The 18,484-nt window shown below is 50.2% G+C and overlaps 2 protein-coding genes across 54 annotated transcripts in view; one reads left to right on the top strand and one right to left on the bottom strand.

Annotated features, from left to right (window-relative positions):
• The window catches only part of LOC135320890 (uncharacterized), a 143,275-nt gene extending 133,290 nt beyond the window's left edge, over positions 1 to 9,985 (bottom strand). For 24 of the 39 annotated variants that reach the window (XM_064484047.1, XM_064484029.1, XM_064484037.1 and 21 more), the window contains exons 1-9: positions 8,161 to 9,168; positions 7,958 to 8,040; positions 7,205 to 7,340; positions 4,649 to 4,735; positions 4,141 to 4,301; positions 3,804 to 3,850; positions 1,129 to 1,257; positions 652 to 785; positions 195 to 247 (exon numbers count right to left, since the gene is read on the bottom strand). In XM_064484047.1, coding sequence (XP_064340117.1) covers positions 195 to 247; positions 652 to 785; positions 1,129 to 1,257; positions 3,804 to 3,850; positions 4,141 to 4,301; positions 4,649 to 4,735; positions 7,205 to 7,246 — 653 coding nt within the window. In that variant the 5' untranslated portion in view covers positions 7,247 to 7,340; positions 7,958 to 8,040; positions 8,161 to 9,168. The other 15 variants (XM_064484065.1, XM_064484058.1, XM_064484061.1 and 12 more) reach the window with 9 other exon arrangements.
• Positions 9,986 to 10,112: 127 nt separating this feature from the next.
• On the top strand, positions 10,113 to 17,612 carry LOC135320891 (GDP-fucose protein O-fucosyltransferase 2-like). Of its 15 annotated transcripts, none has more exons than XR_010380235.1 (5): positions 10,125 to 10,339; positions 11,729 to 11,961; positions 14,084 to 14,250; positions 15,078 to 15,207; positions 15,906 to 17,612. XR_010380235.1 is itself a non-coding variant. In XM_064484072.1 (5 exons), exons 1-3 carry the CDS (start codon positions 10,141 to 10,143, stop codon positions 15,164 to 15,166), a joined length of 453 nt encoding a protein of 150 aa, XP_064340142.1. In that variant the 5' UTR covers positions 10,128 to 10,140; the 3' UTR covers positions 15,167 to 15,207; positions 15,906 to 16,706; positions 16,805 to 17,612. The 15 variants fall into 15 exon arrangements, 14 of the variants coding, with proteins under 14 accessions (XP_064340149.1, XP_064340142.1, XP_064340143.1 ...); XM_064484072.1 differs by lacking the exon at positions 14,084 to 14,250 and having other exon boundaries at positions 10,128 to 10,339; positions 11,725 to 11,961; positions 15,150 to 15,207; positions 15,906 to 16,706; positions 16,805 to 17,612; XM_064484081.1 differs by having other exon boundaries at positions 10,130 to 10,339; positions 11,725 to 11,961; positions 14,084 to 14,185.
• Positions 17,613 to 18,484: the final 872 nt, after the last annotated feature.

Below are 18,484 nucleotides of genomic sequence, written 5' to 3'. Positions count from 1 at the left end.
CCTCCACTCCCCACTCAGCTTGCTGAGTGGGACAGGTGTGTGCAGCGACCTGGGGCAGCAGAGGCCGCTCCCAGGCCCGGCAGCCGGGAGAAGGCAGCTATTCCATCAGTTCGCCAGGGGCAGCCCCGCTCCGCCCCCTTGCCGCTGCCACCGCCCACTGACCTAACCGCCCCACCACCCAGGAGCAAGCTTACCTGGAGTCCAACATCTGGCGAATCTCCGGCGGCCAACACCCCCCCAGGCCAGGCTGCAGGGAAGAGAAGAAATCGACCGGCTTGCCCGGGCAGCCTCCCACCCACCGCCGCCGCCGCCGCCGCCGCCGCCCCCTCCGCCACCCCAGACCATTGCACTAATCTCCCGGGGTCAGGCTGACTGCGAGGATGTGCACTTGCCTTCTGACCCTGGCCACGTGCCGGAGCACCTTCCTGCACCCCTACACTCCCTGTACCTCTGCACCCCTGCCACTCTCTGCCCTTCCGCACTGCCTGCACCCCCGCATCCCCTGAACTGCCTGCACCCTCCACAGCCCCTGCACCCCTGCCACCATTTACACCTTTGCACTGCGTACACTCCTGCACCCCTGCTTGTCCCACACACCACCTCTTGGGCCTGTGGCAGTCTCTGCTGTTAGACCAATGCACAGGAACTCACATCTTTGCCAGTATATGATGCATCAGTGGACGTCTGGGGTTGGCTGCAGGAAGGTACATGTTCCCGGTCACTAGCCTGGGCCACTAGGGTGATCTCTGTGAGGTCACCCAGGACGGGCTCAGAGATGCTGTTCTCTGGGAAGAGAGGAGTTGAAACCGGTCTTGAGGGCAGAGCTGTGCTCACCAGGTCGTCCACGCTTCATGTTTTACACAGGGTTTCGGAGAAGTGAAATTGATCCGGCCAAGTAAGACCGGCCTGCTGTGCGCCCACCTCAGTCCTGGGCTCTGAGGCAGACCGACTGGCTCCCACCATCAGGACACAGTTTGGGCATCTGAATGGTCCCTTGGAGGCATCCTATCACTTCTCAGGAAGAAGTCTGGCTGCTTCCACCCTATGGCCCTCCCTCCCACTGTGCTGGCCTCAGGAAGGTTCCTTATTTGGGGAAGAATGCAGCCCACCCCCTACCCCACCCCTCACCTTTCTCTAACCCAGGCTGGTGCTTTCTCTGCCCTTCAGAGTCTGGAAAGCCATTTCTCTTCAGGTATGTCCCTTCTGAGATGGACTTGCTTCCACTCAATTCTAGGCGAGGATGCACCATGGAATGCACTGGGTAAGAGAACCAAAATAAATAGTTTCTTCTGTGAGGTTTTCTGTTTATCTACTGGGGCTGGGCTGTGTGTAGTTTGCTACAGCTATTCGTGCGAGAGGCTAAAGCCACCCGTGAGTCCTTGTTTCCATCTCCCCGCTGTCTTTGGATTTTCCCTAGACACTCCTGAGACATTTACTTCTTTTAATTTTATTCCTGTTATAACACAGGGGCCCTACTGAAATGGAGGTAAGGTGTTGGGGGAGTGGGACAGAGCAGGGCATCTGTAGTCCTGTGATTAGTTCTCATTGAGCCTGTGCCCTGAGCTGTGACCTCCACAAGTGTGTCTCTTTCCCCCACCCCAATTTGGGTGACACAGAAGGTATTTCCCTTCCCCCAGGTAGGTTAGGCTCTGGTAAAATAATTTCTCATTAAAAAAATAAACAAAACACAACCACCCACAATGGAAGAGAATGTTCTGGGTGTATTTCAATAGAGCTATTTTTTCCTTTCCTGGCAGGAACCATGAGGAGTTTTCCTATGATCTTCACTCTGAGAACAGGAAACGGTCCTGGAAGTAAAATGCATGGAAAAGAGCAGGGGGCCCCTCTGACTGGCCCCCTGGAGTTGTCACACTCGGACTTCCCCACGCTGAGCCTCCAGCTGGCCTCAGGGACCTGTTAAATCTGCCTGCCCCCGGGGTTCTTACAAAAGCGGGTTCTGCCCTGGGAGCTGTGACTCTCCAAGCCTGCCCGGCTGCCTCTCTGGGTTGGGAGCAGCTTTCCCCCTCAGTTTTCTTGTGGATCTAAGAAGAGCAGTGGGTTTGCAGCTCCCTCAGCTCTGGTGTTGTTTTCAGGACAGAAGGAGCAACTTCTGAGCTCCACACGAGCTGGACCAGAGGCTGGAAGCCTCCCCTCCTCTGCCTCCATGCAGACAATCAGTGGCTGTGGTTCTGGCCGAGTTTCTGAAGATGTGGATTTAAACACACACATCCCAGCCCCCACAGGAGCACACAGTCCCATAAATCCCTACAACTTCCACTGGTAACTACGGAACTGATGAGGACACGGGTTTCGGGGCTGCAGAGGCCTGACTGCATGACTTTCTCCGTGGCCTATTAATGTGGTTGTTATGGGCCTTGTCTGAAGTGGCTTGCTTACCGCACCTGGTACATGGGAAATATAAAATAAGTAGTAGAACCTCCACTTTTTCTCCCTCTTGGGCCTTCCAACCTAAAAAGTAATACGTGAACTCAGACGGCCTAGTCACCACAATGAGGTCCGACCAGCCCGGCTCTCCTGAGTGATGGACACTGACTTGCGCATTAACTCGGAACAGTAGGGGAACCGCCTTCCTCTAACTGGGCATCTCCCCACACCAGGCACGCCCTCAGCTGAGAAGGGGCCAACTCCCCCATTGAGGTGTGTGCTGGTGGCTTCAGTGTGACCTGGCCCTGCCGGGACATGAACCTGCAGTGAGGTGGAGTGTCAGGAGGAGTGGGGTCCCTGCTGGGGCAGCAGGGGGCCCGGTAGCACCCTGCGCAGCCTGGTGCCTGAGGCTCCCCAACATCTCCTACGGCCCCCGGGTCGGCTCTGGTCTGGGCCACTCCATGCACCCTCCCAGTATCTTTTCATTAAGTCCCTTTTTTGCTTTTATCAGCCAGAGGTGGCTTCTGTTGCTTGTTCAGTGAAACAGTGCATCAGGAAACCAGACTATTTCTAAGATCAGTAAAATACGAACTTTGGTCAGCTCGCCGGGCAGACCGTGCAGCACAAATTCCCGCACAGGGCTGTGCAAATGCCTTACGTGAAGGGTCCTCATCATCTGTCTTCAGAGATACAGAAGCTCGTGGTTCAGGTAAAACCTCAGGGAGGGATTGAGGAATCCAAAGCTGGTTGGTTTCAAAGACTAACCGGTCAGAACAGACCCCTGAGCTGTGGTCAGAAGCCTGGCTCAATGTCACGCAGACTTAGCACCCTAATGTCCAGTGGGGCCGGTGCTGTTTCCTTTACAGGCTCTCGTTGGGGAGTCACTGTAGCCCCTTACACTCAGCAGGGAATCCAGCCCTCTTAGCCCCCACCCTGAGTGTTCCATGACACAAATCTCGGGAGTGTTTAATTTTCATCTTTGTTTAGGAGGATGAATGTGGGGCAAGAGGAGAGATAAATTCACACTTAGTGACACCAAGTCACAGCCAGGACCTCCTCCTCGGAGAGCTATGTGCTCCCACAGTGGTGGCTGGGGGGCTGGGCAGAGCCCCTCCTCTGGTCACAGAGGGACTCACTCCTCTGACTGCAACTGATGGGTTGGACAACCAATCCAGAGGGGACAGAGCATCTTTCCCGGGAATTTGGAACTGACACACAGAAATTAATTTCACTCATCTGGGGATTGGGAGGAGGGTGGGAATCAAATGAAACCAGAGCAGTAGAGAAAGTTACAAGTGAATGAGAGAGACAGAGAGACTGAACTTGTGAGAGTAAATAGTGTGAAGGAAGGATTACAATCAGGGCACAGAGGAATTCCAGCTCCTGGCAGTCTAGTGTGTCCCAGCCCATCAACAAACCTGCGGGATGGTTAACATCATTCCAGTTTTGCAGATTAGGAAACAGGCTGAAAGAGACGGGGGTTGGCTTTGGGTGCACAGTTAATTTAATTGCCACTGGACCCCTCACTTCCCACTGCCTGAAGGCACCATGATCCTCACAGGGACCCTGCAGTGCTGACAGCCTAGCACCCTGATCAAAGGGACCCTGCGGGAGTGGGAACCTCTCTGAGTTTGGAGAGTTCCCTGCACCGAGATTCCATGCATCAGCCGGCTCCCGCTCACCCCAGGTTAACGTCTCCCCAGCTGTGTAGTCCCCCGACCCGCTTCCCTCCCTGCCAGGCACCCCCGTTCTTACCACCGAGTGTACTGCAGGAATTCAGGCACAGGGATGCCCAAAGCAACACGAGCCCACCGGCTGTACAGACAGCAGACTCCCAGCCCCACCTGCGCTCCATGGGGATAGTAGGTGTCCTCACCTTTCATGTACCTAAGGCAATCTGTTTCTTCAGCTGGAGGCTATAGAGAAAAATAAAAGGTCCAAAACATTGTTCAGTGAGGAATTCCTCCAAGGACCTGACTTCAGAGTCTACAAACAGTTGTGCTGGCCGCTCTTACCCCCGGACATTGGGTGAGGTGGATTATTGATCAGCACAATCGCCGGTGGCCCAGCTCCTGGGCTTGGCTGCCCAGAGGGGGCTGGGGGAATGGGTAAGGCCAGGGCACTCAGGAAGAGCACAGAGGACCTGACATCTCGCCTCCGCAGTTGTAAACCCTTCCCCAAATCTCAAGGCATCGGACAGAGTGCAGCCACCACAATAATGAGATGTTCCCATCACTTCACTCACTCCTGTTGGTTCACTTACGTGCTGAGCATCCACTGGGTCACAGGACATGACACACAGGATGGCCGATGGGACAGGCTTGGTACTTCCCCCTGGATCCTGTTCAATCTGATGGAAGAATGATCACTCATAAACGGTTTCTCAAAAGGATACATAGACAGGAGACAAACTGCAGAGTGAATCAAATTTTAAAATATAAATGAAGATCCCCCAGTCTCCCCGCCTAAGGTTAACAGCATAAAGAAAATAGATCTTGCCTTTGATCACCAAGGAAGTGGTCACCCTCTCTCAGGAGGAAAGGAGAGTTAATCTTTGAGCAGGACACAGAAGTGCTCCATCGAATTGGACCAGGACCTCTGCTTTCATTCAGCAAATCTGTATAAGCTCCTACTACTTATGGGAATCTAGTAACTATACCCATTCCCAAGGCTCTTGGGCTTTATTAGTCAACAAAATAGACACGACTCCCCATCACTGGGGGCTCAGAGTTTTAGCAGAGAAAACAGGCAACATGATGGGGGTAGCAAGAGCTTGGGGAAAAATAAGAGTGATATGAGCAAACTCAGGTGATGGTGGTGGGGTGGGAGGCAGGCAGGAGGGAATAAGGCAATCCTGGCAGATCTCAAGGAGTAATGAACTTGAAGCAGAATAGATCCGGAGGAAGAAGGAAGAGCCGGAGCCAGAGGCCCCCAGAGTGATGGGGAGAGTGTGGGCGGAGAGGCAGAGCAGGCCGGGTCCTCGAAGACTTTGGGACGACTTTGGCTCCTAATGGAATGGTGACCCTTTTAGTGAGTTTTGATGGGATGGGTGATGTCCAATTTATGCTTTTGTTTTGAGTTTTCTTGGGAGGAGGTTAATTTATTTATTTTAGTGAAGGTGCTGTAGTTTGAACCCAGGATCTCATGCATGCTAAGCATGCACTGTATCACTGAGCTACACCCACCCCCTCAATGTATGCTTTTAAAGGCTCCCTCTGACTCTGTGTGGATGAGATTGTAGAAAAGCAAAGATGGAAGAAGTAGGCTAATTGGTGTCCAACAAGGGGTTGAAGGTGGCTCCTAGGAGGGTGGGGAACAGGGAGTATGTGGTTAATGATTTCAGAGTAGCCAGAATTTTCTAACAAGCTGGATTTGCTGTCTGTGTGTGTGTAAGAGAAAGAGAGAGAGAGAACATGGTTCCAACATCTGGACCTGGAAAATGGGATGGATGTCCTCTCCATCCACAGGGGATGGGACAAGATGGGGCTGAGCAGGTGGAAAGGGGCTGGAATCAGCTCAGTTCTTCAATGTCATGATTAAGGAGTCTATTAGATATTGCCACAGAAATGCCTAATAGGTAGAGGAGTCTGGGGTTTTTTTTCTTTCTTTTTAACATTAAAAAGTATAATTTAAATGTATTAATTTTATTATGTGAATGGATTTGGAATTTTATTTCATGCCAAGGTATATGTTATAATAGCCAAATGGAAAATATATCAGAAAAGGGGAGAAATGAGGGCTTTCACATAAACTGACTGTCCATAACGTAGGTAAAATTTCAATGAAACAGTCTTCAGTGCAAAAACCTCATCTTGGTGTTACATAAAATTAAATGAAAAAGGACTATGTTGATGTATCATTATTTCATGTTACATAGTAGCCCCAAACAAACACACTGTTTAACTATGAGGCTTGTAGAAATACTATTCACTTTATTGACATAAATACAGAAATGCAGAAAGGTTCTAAGGTAGAATAAGCATCTTAGTGGAAATAATAGAGATCTGAGCATTTCACATGATATGTATGGACTGATTCAAAATTTGGAAAAGTAATTTACACAGTAGAACATATGTATGAATGTGAAAGCAAGATGAATGAAAGAAAAAGAATATGAGTATCAGGGAGAGAGTTCCAAATGGAAAAGGCCAATCAGGGAGTTTTGGACAAATCGAGAAATTGATGGCATGTCAATTTCCAAGTCTGGTTGCTTCCACCAAAAGTATAGCAGTGAGATAGAGGAGAGACCCAGGACCCAACTCCGAGGCACATTCGCAGTAAATATTTGGAAAAAAGATGAGACGTTGGCAAAAGACCAGCCAGTGGATCGAAAGCAGAGCGATGGGCTGGAGGCCAAGTGAAGCAGGAACACGGGGGAGGAGAAATGGAAGAGCTGGGTCAAATGCTGCCAAAGGGCCACGCATGATGAAGACTAAAAACTGACCACTATATTTAGCAACGTGGGGTCACTGATGGCCTTGACAGAGCAGTTTCCATAGAGCGAGGGATCAGGGGGAAAGCCAGAGTGGGTGCCAAAGGGAATGGCTCAAGAGAATATGCAGACAGTGAGTTTAAACGACTCATTAAAGATTTGCTGCAAAGACATGGGGTGGCAATTGGTGGGGGCCAATTAGAGTCAAGGAGTGCTGTTTGTTTCTTTTAAGAGGATGGACTTTTATATACTGATAGGAGCCAACTAGCAGGAGAACAAAATAGATGAGGTAGTGACAGAGAGGATGGATGTGGGAGTGACAGCCCGGAGAAGATTGTATGGATGGGCCCCCTGGTGACTTTTGGATGATCTGGCTTTCGATGTCACCTGTAATAAGAGGTGGGGCAGCGAGAGTGAGGTCACAGACATCAGAAGGCGAGCGGATGTGCGGGGAGTTGCTGGTGAAAGTTCTCTTCTGTTGGCTTCAGTTTGCTTGGTCAAAGTAGAAAAGTAAACTTACCAGCTGAGGGACGAGAAGGAAGAGTTACTGGAGTCATGAGCAGAAGATACAAAAGAGCCTTCAGGGACAATGGGACAGTGAAAAGAGCAGAGGGAGACGGGGGGAGTGTGCTCCCAGAAAGTTACGTTTTATCTTTGAGGTCCCCAAGTGTTGGATGTGTGATTGCCCTTCCTGCTGTCTACGAAATAAAAATTGAGTATGGTTCAGGGAAAATGCTATTTCATTCTAAGAGGCTGCCTGTTTCTCAGGAACGGTCATCTTAAACTGCAAACACTACAAAAATGTTGAAAAGAAGAACTTGTGTACCCAATGACCCACTATTTTCTATAAATTTGGTTGCTATTTAGTTCCCCTATCAATACCACAGAACCGATACTGCCTAGGATGGAGATACATCGATGCTTAAATGGAAATGAAATCTGTAACTTTTTCCTAAACTCCATGGCTTCCTTAACATCCCATTCCCCTTGGAATTTAGGGGTGTCCGGTATAAGAAATAAGAAACAGTTTGAGAAAATCCCGGCTCAGAATTACACAGCACAACCTCAGCTCAGAAGTATAGAGCCATAAAAATGTTTAGAAGCAAAACTCCATAACTACTCTTAAAGAATTTTGCAAACCTGGGCCTGCCCAGATGTTTCCAAACTGGAAAGGTACTCCAATCAGTTGACCGGTACGGGAACCAGAGGCTGGTCAGCCTTTTCTGTAAAAGCCAGAGAGTAAATATTTTCAGTTTTGCAGATCATTTTGTTGTAACCATGCAGGTCTGCAATAAGAAAGCGAAGAGCACTGGGAGACACGAAACAAATGGCCATGCCCACACCCTCCCTTCCACTCAGGGCAGCTTCTCTGTGGTGGGGAGCTTTGCCACAATGACTTGTTTCTTTGTTTCCATTGGTTTCTTTGTTTCCACCTTACTGCTCAAACTCAGAACTTCAAGTGAGCCTGGTCCTTCAGCATCCATGCAGAAAGAAGGCTGAGCGGGGGTGGGGATCCCACCTGACAGAGAAGAGAGATGGCTTGTCACCATGACATGAGACAATCACACCTTCCGGGGTGAAAGGGAACAAAGATAAGGGAGGGGCACAGCAGTGGGACCCCTGGGTCACCTGCCAGGCTTGCTCTCCCTCCACGGCCACCCTGGGGGCCTGGGTGGTGTTGGAACTCAGCTACAGTGATTAGGCTGAGGGGACTCAGGATAAAGGACCCTCCGTCTCCACACCGGGTTCCAAACGCAGCCTCTCTAAGTCTACCCTCTGAATTTCTGGAACTCAGCTGGAAGAATACATGATCAGGCCAGACCCAGAGCCCAAGCCAAACACGACAAGGGTCACGTGGGGTTGTAACCCGGTGCTCAGCGGTCGGGGTCTCCTTGCAAATCTGCAGAAATCCCTGTTCTGCCTCATTCCTGGGAGAAACCCCACATCTCTTCCTGCTCTGTCTGTTCTTCTCTTGAGGCTATTGTCCTGGAGGGATGCAGAGTCCTTGAACCTGGCCCTCCAAACGTACATAAGCAGCCTGTTCAATAAAACAAATTATGCACTTTTTCACATTTGCCAGTTTTTTGATTCCAGAAAGGCTGCGGGACTCTTTCTCACTGTCTCCTGTGCCCCCACCACTTGGTGGCCCTCTCCTCATGGAAACACGATTTCCCACAACTGCACCCTGCCTCCCAGCTTGTCAGAGGGGAGTGACCCACAAAGACACAGGTGTTTGTGAGGATCCTGTCCCCCAGCAGAAAGCCTACTCCTGGAGCCACGGACAGGGATCTGGCCTCCTGAGCCGCTCAGCTCTATTTGAAAGCCTAAACTGGGGACCCCGAACATTGCTGACTGACTTTCTGAGTCACCTGAGCTGGAAGGGCCTGATTTTTCTTTCCAAGAATGGATGTAGCACAGCGTCCATTTTCAGGGCTGACATTCATGACGTATCTAGTTCCCCCAAATGCACCCCAGGAAGGAAAGGCCCTTCCATCCCACTGGTTAGAAACCCAGCCCAGGGGAGTTCCGAAGCACTGCATTGCTGTCAGGTCCAGCATCCCTGCAGAGTGGCCCCTGCCCCTGAATGAGCCCCTTCCCTGGGCCTTCCCTGCCTCGACATGACCACACCCCAGGTGGTGCTGGGGAAGGCAGGGAGTGCAGTGAGGGGAGGGGGGAAGCAGAGCCCCTTGCTCTGGAGTGAGGAGACCACGGAGAAAGGCACACACCACCCCGACCCTATACCCCAAACTCTTAGCCCCGCCAACACAGGGGCCGCTCTGCGCCCTCTCACCGTGGCTATCCTGTGAGACTGCACCCAACCCGACATCTGGTACCCAAGCCCTACCTCCCCTCTTATGACAGATCCCGTCTTCTTGGAAACTGCCTAGCAGCGCGTATTCAAGGCCGGCAGCGGGCCTGGCGGATCTGCACTTCAGGTGCCCTTCCTGGCCAGCCGTGCGTGCCTGGGCTCAGTCCTCTATCTTGCCCACCGGTAGCCTGGGTCCACGTCCGGTGCAAGCGGAGGCCACGGAGCCCAGGCTGATCCCCACACACGGACAGGTGAGGGTGCCCCCGCCCCGCTGCCCCGCTGCCCCGCCCACTGGTGGCAGCAACGCCCCAGCCTCCGGCCGGCGCCACCTGCAGGTCAGGACTTCCGGGCGGCCCTGCCCTCCCCGGCCCCGCCCAGCTGTCCCATAAGCCTCCCCCCACCCCCGTCCTGGCTGCGCCCTGGCTCCCATTGGCTCTGCAAGTTCTGCCCTCGCACAACTAGACTCGGGAGGACGCACGACGCAAGCGCTAGGGGAGGGTCCCGCGGAGTTGCCATGGTTACAGGCGCCACGCTCTGCGCGGGCCGGCGTGCGCTTCTGGGGCGGGTAGCGGGCTCCGGAAGTGTGCAGCTGCCCGGGACCATGGCGGTGCTTGCTGCTGGGGATGGCGGCTTGCTCGGCCGGGCGACTAGTTCTGGCCTGGTCAGTCGGCGGCCGACATCCTGTCTGGGGCGGCGTCCCACAGACGGTAAACGTACGTCCGCGCCGTCGGCGGGGCCGGCGGACATGAACCGGGGTGGGATCGGGGTTGGGGCGGTGGCCGGGGAGGGCTGTGGTGCCGGGGAGCGTGTTGGGGCGGGGCGGGGCAGGGCTTGGGCACAGCCTCAAGCTTTCCTCCCCCTCAGGCAATGGGGCTGGGGCCGCGAGTCTGGGTCGCCCTTGGTGGCCGCGGCCTCCCAGAACCCCCCGGGAAGGGCAGGCGGAGGACCCATCTTAGATGAAGCGGGGCCTTACCCGGGTTTTGAAGAGCCCCAGAATCAGATGTTGGAATGGGGTGGCTTATCAGCCTTGTTTATCTGCAGGGAAATTTCAGTTCCATCCAGATGTTGGTTCCTTCAGTCAACCTCAGGAAAAAGACACAAGGGTCAGTGCCGATAAGCAGTTATCTAGGGCTTGACTCAAAATAAACTATGCGGGGTGTAGGGATGGTAGATGGGACCCTCCCTCTTGAAGTTAGCAGTCTTCTGGGATTAGAGGCCCCAGTTGAGGATTACATCCTCATCTGCAGTAGTGGAGCTTGTGAGAAACACACAGAGAAGGGAGGGGTGTTTTGGCGGTAACTCATTACAGAATCCAGGACCCTTGCCTGGCTCTTGTGTAGAAGAGTCTCGCCTTGGATAGGGCAACAGTTATCAAAGTGTATCCAAGGCCCCTGAGGTGCAAGACCATTTTCATAGAAACGCCGGGATGTCACCTGCCTTTTGCACACTCTTGCTCTCCCGAGTTCCTGCGGGGTTTTCCAGGGAAAACCTGGCCTGCGATATCACAAAACAGGGAATGCAGAGGCAGATAGGAGAATTCAGCTCTCACCAGTCCAAAAGAGATTTGCAGAAATTAAAATCACTGCTATTCTTCTCACTAATGATTTTTCTTTTGAAAAATAGAAATATATTTTGTTTAAGAGTATTAATGGTAACATACAGTAGATTGTTAATATTTTTAAGTGAATTCATACACTTTCTCTAACTTCTTATTTAACTTCTAACACAGGAAATAGTGATAGATTAAACTCACATAAATAGCAGCCTTTTGGAGTTCTCAGTAATTGTTAAGAGTGTATAGGGTTCTGTAGAACAAGAAGTTTGAGAGCCCCTGGAGAACGGGTGCTCAGATGCTAGTCGGGTGCTTAGTGGTGTTAGACGGATGCCAAGATGTCTTCCGCAACTGCTCCCGGACTTGAAGTAATTGGCCACATGGAGATGGGTGGGCAGTGCCTCCACTTTACAAACCAGAAGCTGCTGAATGTGTCTGGAGTCTAGGCCATGGGCTGTGCAGGGATTCCCGTTGTATCTGTTCTATCTAAGCCGGGATTCCTGTGCAGAGGCCTGGCCCTGAAGACCCGCTCTCCTTTGCTCCCAGCCAGGTACCTTCTGTGTGACTTCAACCCTCCAGAGGGCTTCAACCTCCTTAGGAACGTCTGCATCCACATTGCCTTCCTCCTGAAGACCCTGCTGAAGATGGAGGAGCCGGTACTGGTGCTATTCCCTTGGGGCCACCTCTACCACTGGCAGAGCCCCGATCCCTGGTCCGACTCCTTTGACCTCCCAAGTCTCAACAGAAACATCCCTGACATTGAGTACGAGCAGTTCGTTGCAGGTGAGGTGGTGGTCATTTAACTGGGGCCAGGTGGTCTTTGTTCTGGTTCCGATCTGAACATCGGGCCATCTTACTTTGGGCTTGTCGGTCTGCTTAGGGGCCCTGCTCATGTTTCCTACACTGCAGGTGAATTTGGTTTTTCCATAGTTTTTTCGGGAAGTCAATTTGAAGTGTATGAGCTCTATGTCCCCTCCCCTCTGAAAACCCTGGCCTCCTGGTGAGATGCAGCGGTGACAAGGAGGCCACTGCCACAGAGGCCCTTGTCCCAGAAAGAGTCGCTCGCTGTGCAGTCAGGGCTGTTCTTACCTGTAGGAAAACACGATGTGTGTGTAGCATGGGCCACGTGCTGGAGAAGATATGTAACTGCCCATCCAGTATAATTTGGTCCTGCTCAAGCTACCCATTTTAAATTTTGTAAGAGGGAAGAGTTCAAGATTTTCTTTGAATAAAGGTATTTAGAGCTTATCAATTTTTTTTAAATTGAAATGTGTTTGATTTACAATGTTTTGTTAGTTTCAGTTATACAGCTGTTTTGTTAGTTTCAGGTATGCAGCATAGTGATTCAGTTGTACATATACATAGTCTATTCTTTTTCAGGTTCTTTTCCATTATAGGTTGCAAGATACTGAATATTCTTCCCTGTGTTCTACAGTGAATCCTTGTCGTTTGTCTGTTTTACATATAGTAATTTGTATCTGTTAATCCCAAACTCCTAAGTTTGTTTTATAAGTCTGTGAGTCTGTTTTTTGTTTTATAGATAAGTCCATTTGTATCATTTTTTTAAAAATTCCACATATAAATGATATCATATGATACTTGTCTTTGTCTAACTTATTTCACTTAGTGAGATAATCTCCAGTTCCATCCATGTTGCTGTAAATGGCCTTATTTCCTTCTTTGTTATGACTGTTATATCTAAATACCGCATCTTTATCCAGTCATCTGTCAGTGAATGTTTAGGTTGCTTCTATGTCTTGGCCATTGTAAACAGTGCTCCTGTGAAAATTGGGGTGCAGATATCTTTTGGAATGAAGGTTCCCTCTGGTTATATGCCCAGGAGTGGGATTGCTGGATTAGGTAATAAGCCTTTTTTTTTTTTTTTTTTTTTGTCTTTTGAGGAATCTCCATACTGTTTTCCACAGTGGCTGCAACAAACTACATTCCCACCAACAATGTAGGAGGGTTTCCTTTCCTCCACAGCCTCTCCGGCATTTATGGTTTGTGGACTTTTGAATGATGGCCATTCTGACTGGTGTGAGATGATAACATTGTAGTTTTGAGTTGCATTTCTCTGATAATTGAACGATATTAAGCATTTTTTATATGCCTATTGGCCATCTGTGTGTCTTCATTGGAGAATTGCTTGTTTAGTTGTTCTGCCCATTTTTGGATTTGGTTGTTTATTTTTTTCTTATTAAGTTGTATGGACTATTTATATAGTCTAGAAATTAAGCCATGGTCAGTCTCATCTTTTGCAAATATTTTCTCCCATTCCATAGGTTGTCTTTTAGTTTTACTTATGGTTTCTATTGCTGTGCAAAAGTTTATAAGTTTAATTAGGTCTCATTTATTTATTTTGGCTTTTATTTCTGTTGCTTGGGTTACTTAGATTGCCCTACGAAAACATTGCTGAGATGTATGTCAAATAATGTTTTGCCTATGTTTTCTTGTGAGAAGTTTATAGTGTCGTGTGTAATATTTAAGTATTTAAGCCATTTTGAGTTTGTTTCTTTTTGGTTTTTTTGCGACTCTAATGTATGCTTTTGATTTGTGGTTACCTTATTCTTCAAATATATCAGCCCATTACTATATCTATTTCCTTTAGACTGATAATCACGTAGGCTCCAACACATCCTAAGAATAACGAAGAAAAAAAAGAAAGAAAAAAATCTACATTTTCTTGCTCCCCTCTCCCATTCCCAACTCTTTTTATTTTGATGTCCTTTTTCATTTTTACATCTTTATGTTTATTCTCTTGCAACTCGTTATTGCATTTCCAACTATGGTTTTCCTGTTTCTATAGCATCCTGCTTCCTTTCTGTTTAGAATAGAACTTTTTAATGTCTCTGTTAGGTTCAATATTGCTGAGTTATCTCACCTCCCCCTCCCCCCTTCCCCCCAGGCCTCTGAATCCTCAGTCCAGGGAAGCTAAACCATTCTAGCCTTCATCGGTTCTGGGAAAGCAATCTTCAGAGTGGGAAAAGACATTGAAAAATAATATTCTGTGAGTTGCATTCTACCCTTGCCCAGAGATGAGAAACATCTGAAGGTGGAGGAAAACAGTTGGAGGTGGGGAACACAAAGTCTTTTCTCCTTTTGCTACTGAAGAAATGATTGCTTTTGTAATTAGTGATGATGCCCTTTAAATTGGTGAGATCGAGATTCCACAGCTTCAGCGCCTGTGAATAACCAGCTGGGAGAAAGCTCTCTAGGGCCCCTGCAGTGGGAAAGGCAGCCCCTCTGAGCACCTGTTGTTCTGTATTCTTCCTGCCTCCACACGGGTTCCCTAGGCACCGTGCAGGACGATGCAGTTACCCAAGGTGGAGGACGGGGAGACCCCTGCTGTGTGGCGAGCCACAGAAGCCCACACTTGAAGGACAAAATGTAGAGTAGTGGGGCGGTCATAGGAACAGGGGATGGTTGAGACCCAGGATGGTGTCCTGGAGTCCAGCAGCCAAGGCTGGTGGGGCAGATGGGGCCCTGGGGCATGGGCAGTCCTTGAGGGATCTGAAGCAAAGATAGGAACCAAGAGACTGGATTCGTGTGGGGGTACGGCACCCCTTGGAGGCTGCGGGGCAGCTCAGTGGGCCCAGGGGGAGCAGGCACTTCCCCAAAGCTGGGTTGACAGGTCACAACCAACTCACTGGGGACCGAGAGGCACTGAGTCATTTTTAACTTTTTGTCCCTCTTCCTGGAAAAGAAACTGCTGCCTGTTAAATAGCCTGTGTCGTTAGTGAGAATTAAAGACATGAAGCAAGATTGCCTCAAAAGTCATCCATTGTGTAGTTGTTAATAAGGGTCAAATGAAAACTTGAATAGATGAAATGAAGCATTCATCAGAGGATTTGAAACTCCTTTAAAATAAAAATTCTTGCTGCCTTTGTTCTTCATTTCAGGGTTCACTTGGTGATAATAATCATAACCAAAGCAACAGCAAACCCTTACAGAACTCTGTCCTGCTGTTCCAGGAACGCTGTGTTCATGACAACCCAATGAGTTGGCACCACTATGAGTTCCACTTTAAAGGTAAGGACATTCATTAGTCACACGGCTAATAAATGGCAGAGCTGGGACTTGAACCCGAGCTCTCTGGACCCAGAGACCCCTCTCAGCCCCTTCACTGCAGCTCATCACTTGGCATGCCCGACACAGGCCAGCATTTACGAGCAGCGTGACCTTGGCCAAGGCTGCTTCACTGCTTGGTCTCTGATTCCTCATCTGTAGAATGGGGGTGTGGGCAGTGAACTCTGTGAGCTCAGTGGTCACTTCCTCCAGCTCTGCAATTCTACTGCTTTGAGTTAGTATAGTAAGTATCCGAGCCCCTACATGGCCCACACATGGGCTGGCGCTTTGCTAGGCCCTGGGTTACGGAGCAAAGTAAGATCCGCCTGCTCCTCCGAGGAGCCTGTGTCCCTCCACGGCAAACAGCTGCGAGGCCCAGGCTCCCTCGCTGGCGGTCGGGGGCTGGGCAGGAAAGTCTGATAAGAGAAGATGGAGGCAGAGCCCCTCCGGGAACAGTGGTGGCCACACAGCTCTCAGGAGCGAGAGCCTCTGTCCAGGCTGCTGAGAGGGGGATCCTCATGAGGCCAGTAGTCCCCCCAACCTAAGCCCTCAGGACAAAGATCCAGCCATCCCTGCAGTGTCACCATAGAGCCAGTCCATCCTCATCACTGTGCCTCTGTGCTCCTTTGTCCTGGGACCTCTCTTCCCCCTACACCCAGAAGACTCTTCTCCCTCTCTTCTCTGAGTGCCCCCTCACTTCACCCGTGGTCCCTGCTTCCTGGGCCACCATCACTGGAGTTGACGCTTTGCACCTTCACAACCCCCGTTTGATCAGGAGCCTGGGTTGGCCTCCTTGTGCTCACTTTCCACCTTCAGATGATTGCTCCTCCCCTCGTGGGAGCACATGGAAAACCCAGATCCTTTCCTAGCAGTGCCTGCCACCCTGGCCTCCCTGCTCATCTGCCTCAGTCAGGAGCACCTGGACCAACAGCTCTGTATTGCCTCGCCTCCTACCATCAAGACGTCAAAGTTCATTCTCCTTCCACCACCCAGTATGGTCATTGTAGGGTCTTCTTCTCTGTCAGCCTGAGCCAGCCACCCCCCATTCACCCTACCCCCGGGCTCATACCCGGGCGTGTCTCCACCCAAGGTCCAGCCTCTCTCCTTTAAGTGCCCACCTCTAGCCGTCCAGCTTCTTCTCCACCAGCCTCCCTGGCCCTCCTTCACCCTCACTGGGGCATCATGCGCTGACTCCTCTGCTTTCCTGCCTGTCCACGTTCCTCTTACTTCCACTTCCCCACCTTCCAGCTCTGCATCCACAGTCAGCACTCTCTTTATGACAGACAAAACCCCCTTGAGCCTTGACCTTTTCAGTTCCTCACCAGGCCGACTTCCATCTCGGTTCACCCAGCTCTACTTGTTCTGAGCCTGCAGGCAGCAGGCTCTCCCAGCACAGATTTCCAAGACTACAAATCAATGCCCACCATGTTGCCGCTGCCAGGCAATCCTCCAGGATTTCTCTAGTGAGCACATTTCCCCACTTATCACTCAGTGGTGTCAACATTCTCTGCTCTCTGCACACCTCTAACCTTCCCTCTGTCTCTTCCCTGACTCCCAGCAGATGGCCTTGCCTCCTGCTTCAGAGAGAATGACATGTCACTGGAAAGGAACTGGCTCACCTGCAGCAAACCTGCTCACCTCACCTTTTATCTGTCCCTCTCCCACCTGGACTCTAGCTGTAGTTGTTCTTAATTCAGTGAGTTTAGTTGACATATATATACACACTTAAAAGCATAGCACACTATCGGCTACCTTCTAGGGGTTACTTTTTCAATTTAACATGGAGTGTGTGATTCATCCACTTCATTGCATGTACCTGCAGTTCATTTGTTTTAACTGATCTTAAATGTTGTGTGTGTGAAAGTAACACAAGGCAAGGGTAAGCCAGGATTCAGGATGCTGGTTACTTCCTGTGAGAAAAGGCCAAGAGCAGGATAGGGAAAGAGGACACAGTATGTCACTGTCAATATTCCTGTTATGATGCTGGGTGATAGGTTCATAACTGTGTCTTATAATATTAATTTTAATACATAAATACCTCTGACAGGCACCTAAGATGAGAATGTGTCATGAACCAAGACATACAATGGGTAATATTACATCATTATTGTTATGTAATCTTGTTATATTATATATTAATCATAATCTTACATTATTTGTTATGGGTTATATATTATATAGATGCATGAATTATATATTATGTGTATAAACACCTACATATGTATTATATACTATCTGCTAATAAATAAACAGAAGATAATATGCTAGTATATCTTCTATTATGTATTATTTAATAAATAATAACATACTCTATCCTGTTATATGACATGGAACATAATCTTTAATAAAATAAGAAATCTGTCAATATATATTGGTAATTAATAAAATTAAAAAAAACAGCCCGCAGCTTTTAACGCCGACACCGCTCCAGCTGTCACTGTGATTTCTCTTCCCTTTCATGGCCGAGGCCCTCACAGTGCTGTCCGTTCCCCCTTTCATCTCCTTATCCTGAACCTTCCTCCTCCTCCCATCCCATGCTGCCTTCTGCCCCGTGGCCCCTCTAGTCACCAGCGGCCTCTGGGGCACTGACCTGCGGGCACGGTCTCAGGCCCCAGCTCACCTGCCTGTCCGCCGCCTCTGCCACCGCTGGTGGGGGCGGGGCGGGGGTCAGAGTGCACCCCTTGTCCTGGAAGAGAACACAGCACAGACTGTGACCAGCAGCAGGTGTGGCCCAGAACTGCAGGACTTGGGGGAGAGCCAGACTGTCTGCATCCAGACCTGGGGCACTTGGAGTGTGAAGAAGCCCCGTCCTCACTGCCCCTGAAGTGAGGAAAACACCCTCAGGTGAGTTAAAGTGCTTATGACCTAGGTCTGTTGGCTGGAAAGGACAAACGGGCCCCTAAGGGGAGGGTAGTTGATGTTCCAGGCCCCACCAAAGCCCTAAGGGCTGGCGGGGAACCAGGCTGGACGCTCCACTGGACCCAGTGCCCCCTCGGGGGTGGGGCCTTCGGGAACAAGCAGAAAGCCCTCTGTCTCTGGGGGGGAACGGGGCAGTGTGGGAGCATCCCTGCAGCGAGTCAAGTGAAGTCAGGGCCTGTGGGATCCATTTGTATGGCCACATCGAGCCTCAGCAGAAGCCACAGCAGGAGTGGATTCCTGTCTCTCCAGCTGTCATCCTCGTGTCTGAGTGCCAGGCTTCAGACCTGATCCCCTGGGGCGCTAGGACAGTTATAGACAGAGG

This window comes from Camelus dromedarius, unplaced genomic scaffold (assembly GCF_036321535.1).
Source record: "Camelus dromedarius isolate mCamDro1 unplaced genomic scaffold, mCamDro1.pat HAP1_SCAFFOLD_153, whole genome shotgun sequence".
Taxonomy (NCBI): Eukaryota; Metazoa; Chordata; class Mammalia; order Artiodactyla; family Camelidae; genus Camelus; species Camelus dromedarius.
Note: the sequence above shows the minus strand (reverse complement) of the source record. Positions and strands in the feature narration are given on the sequence as shown.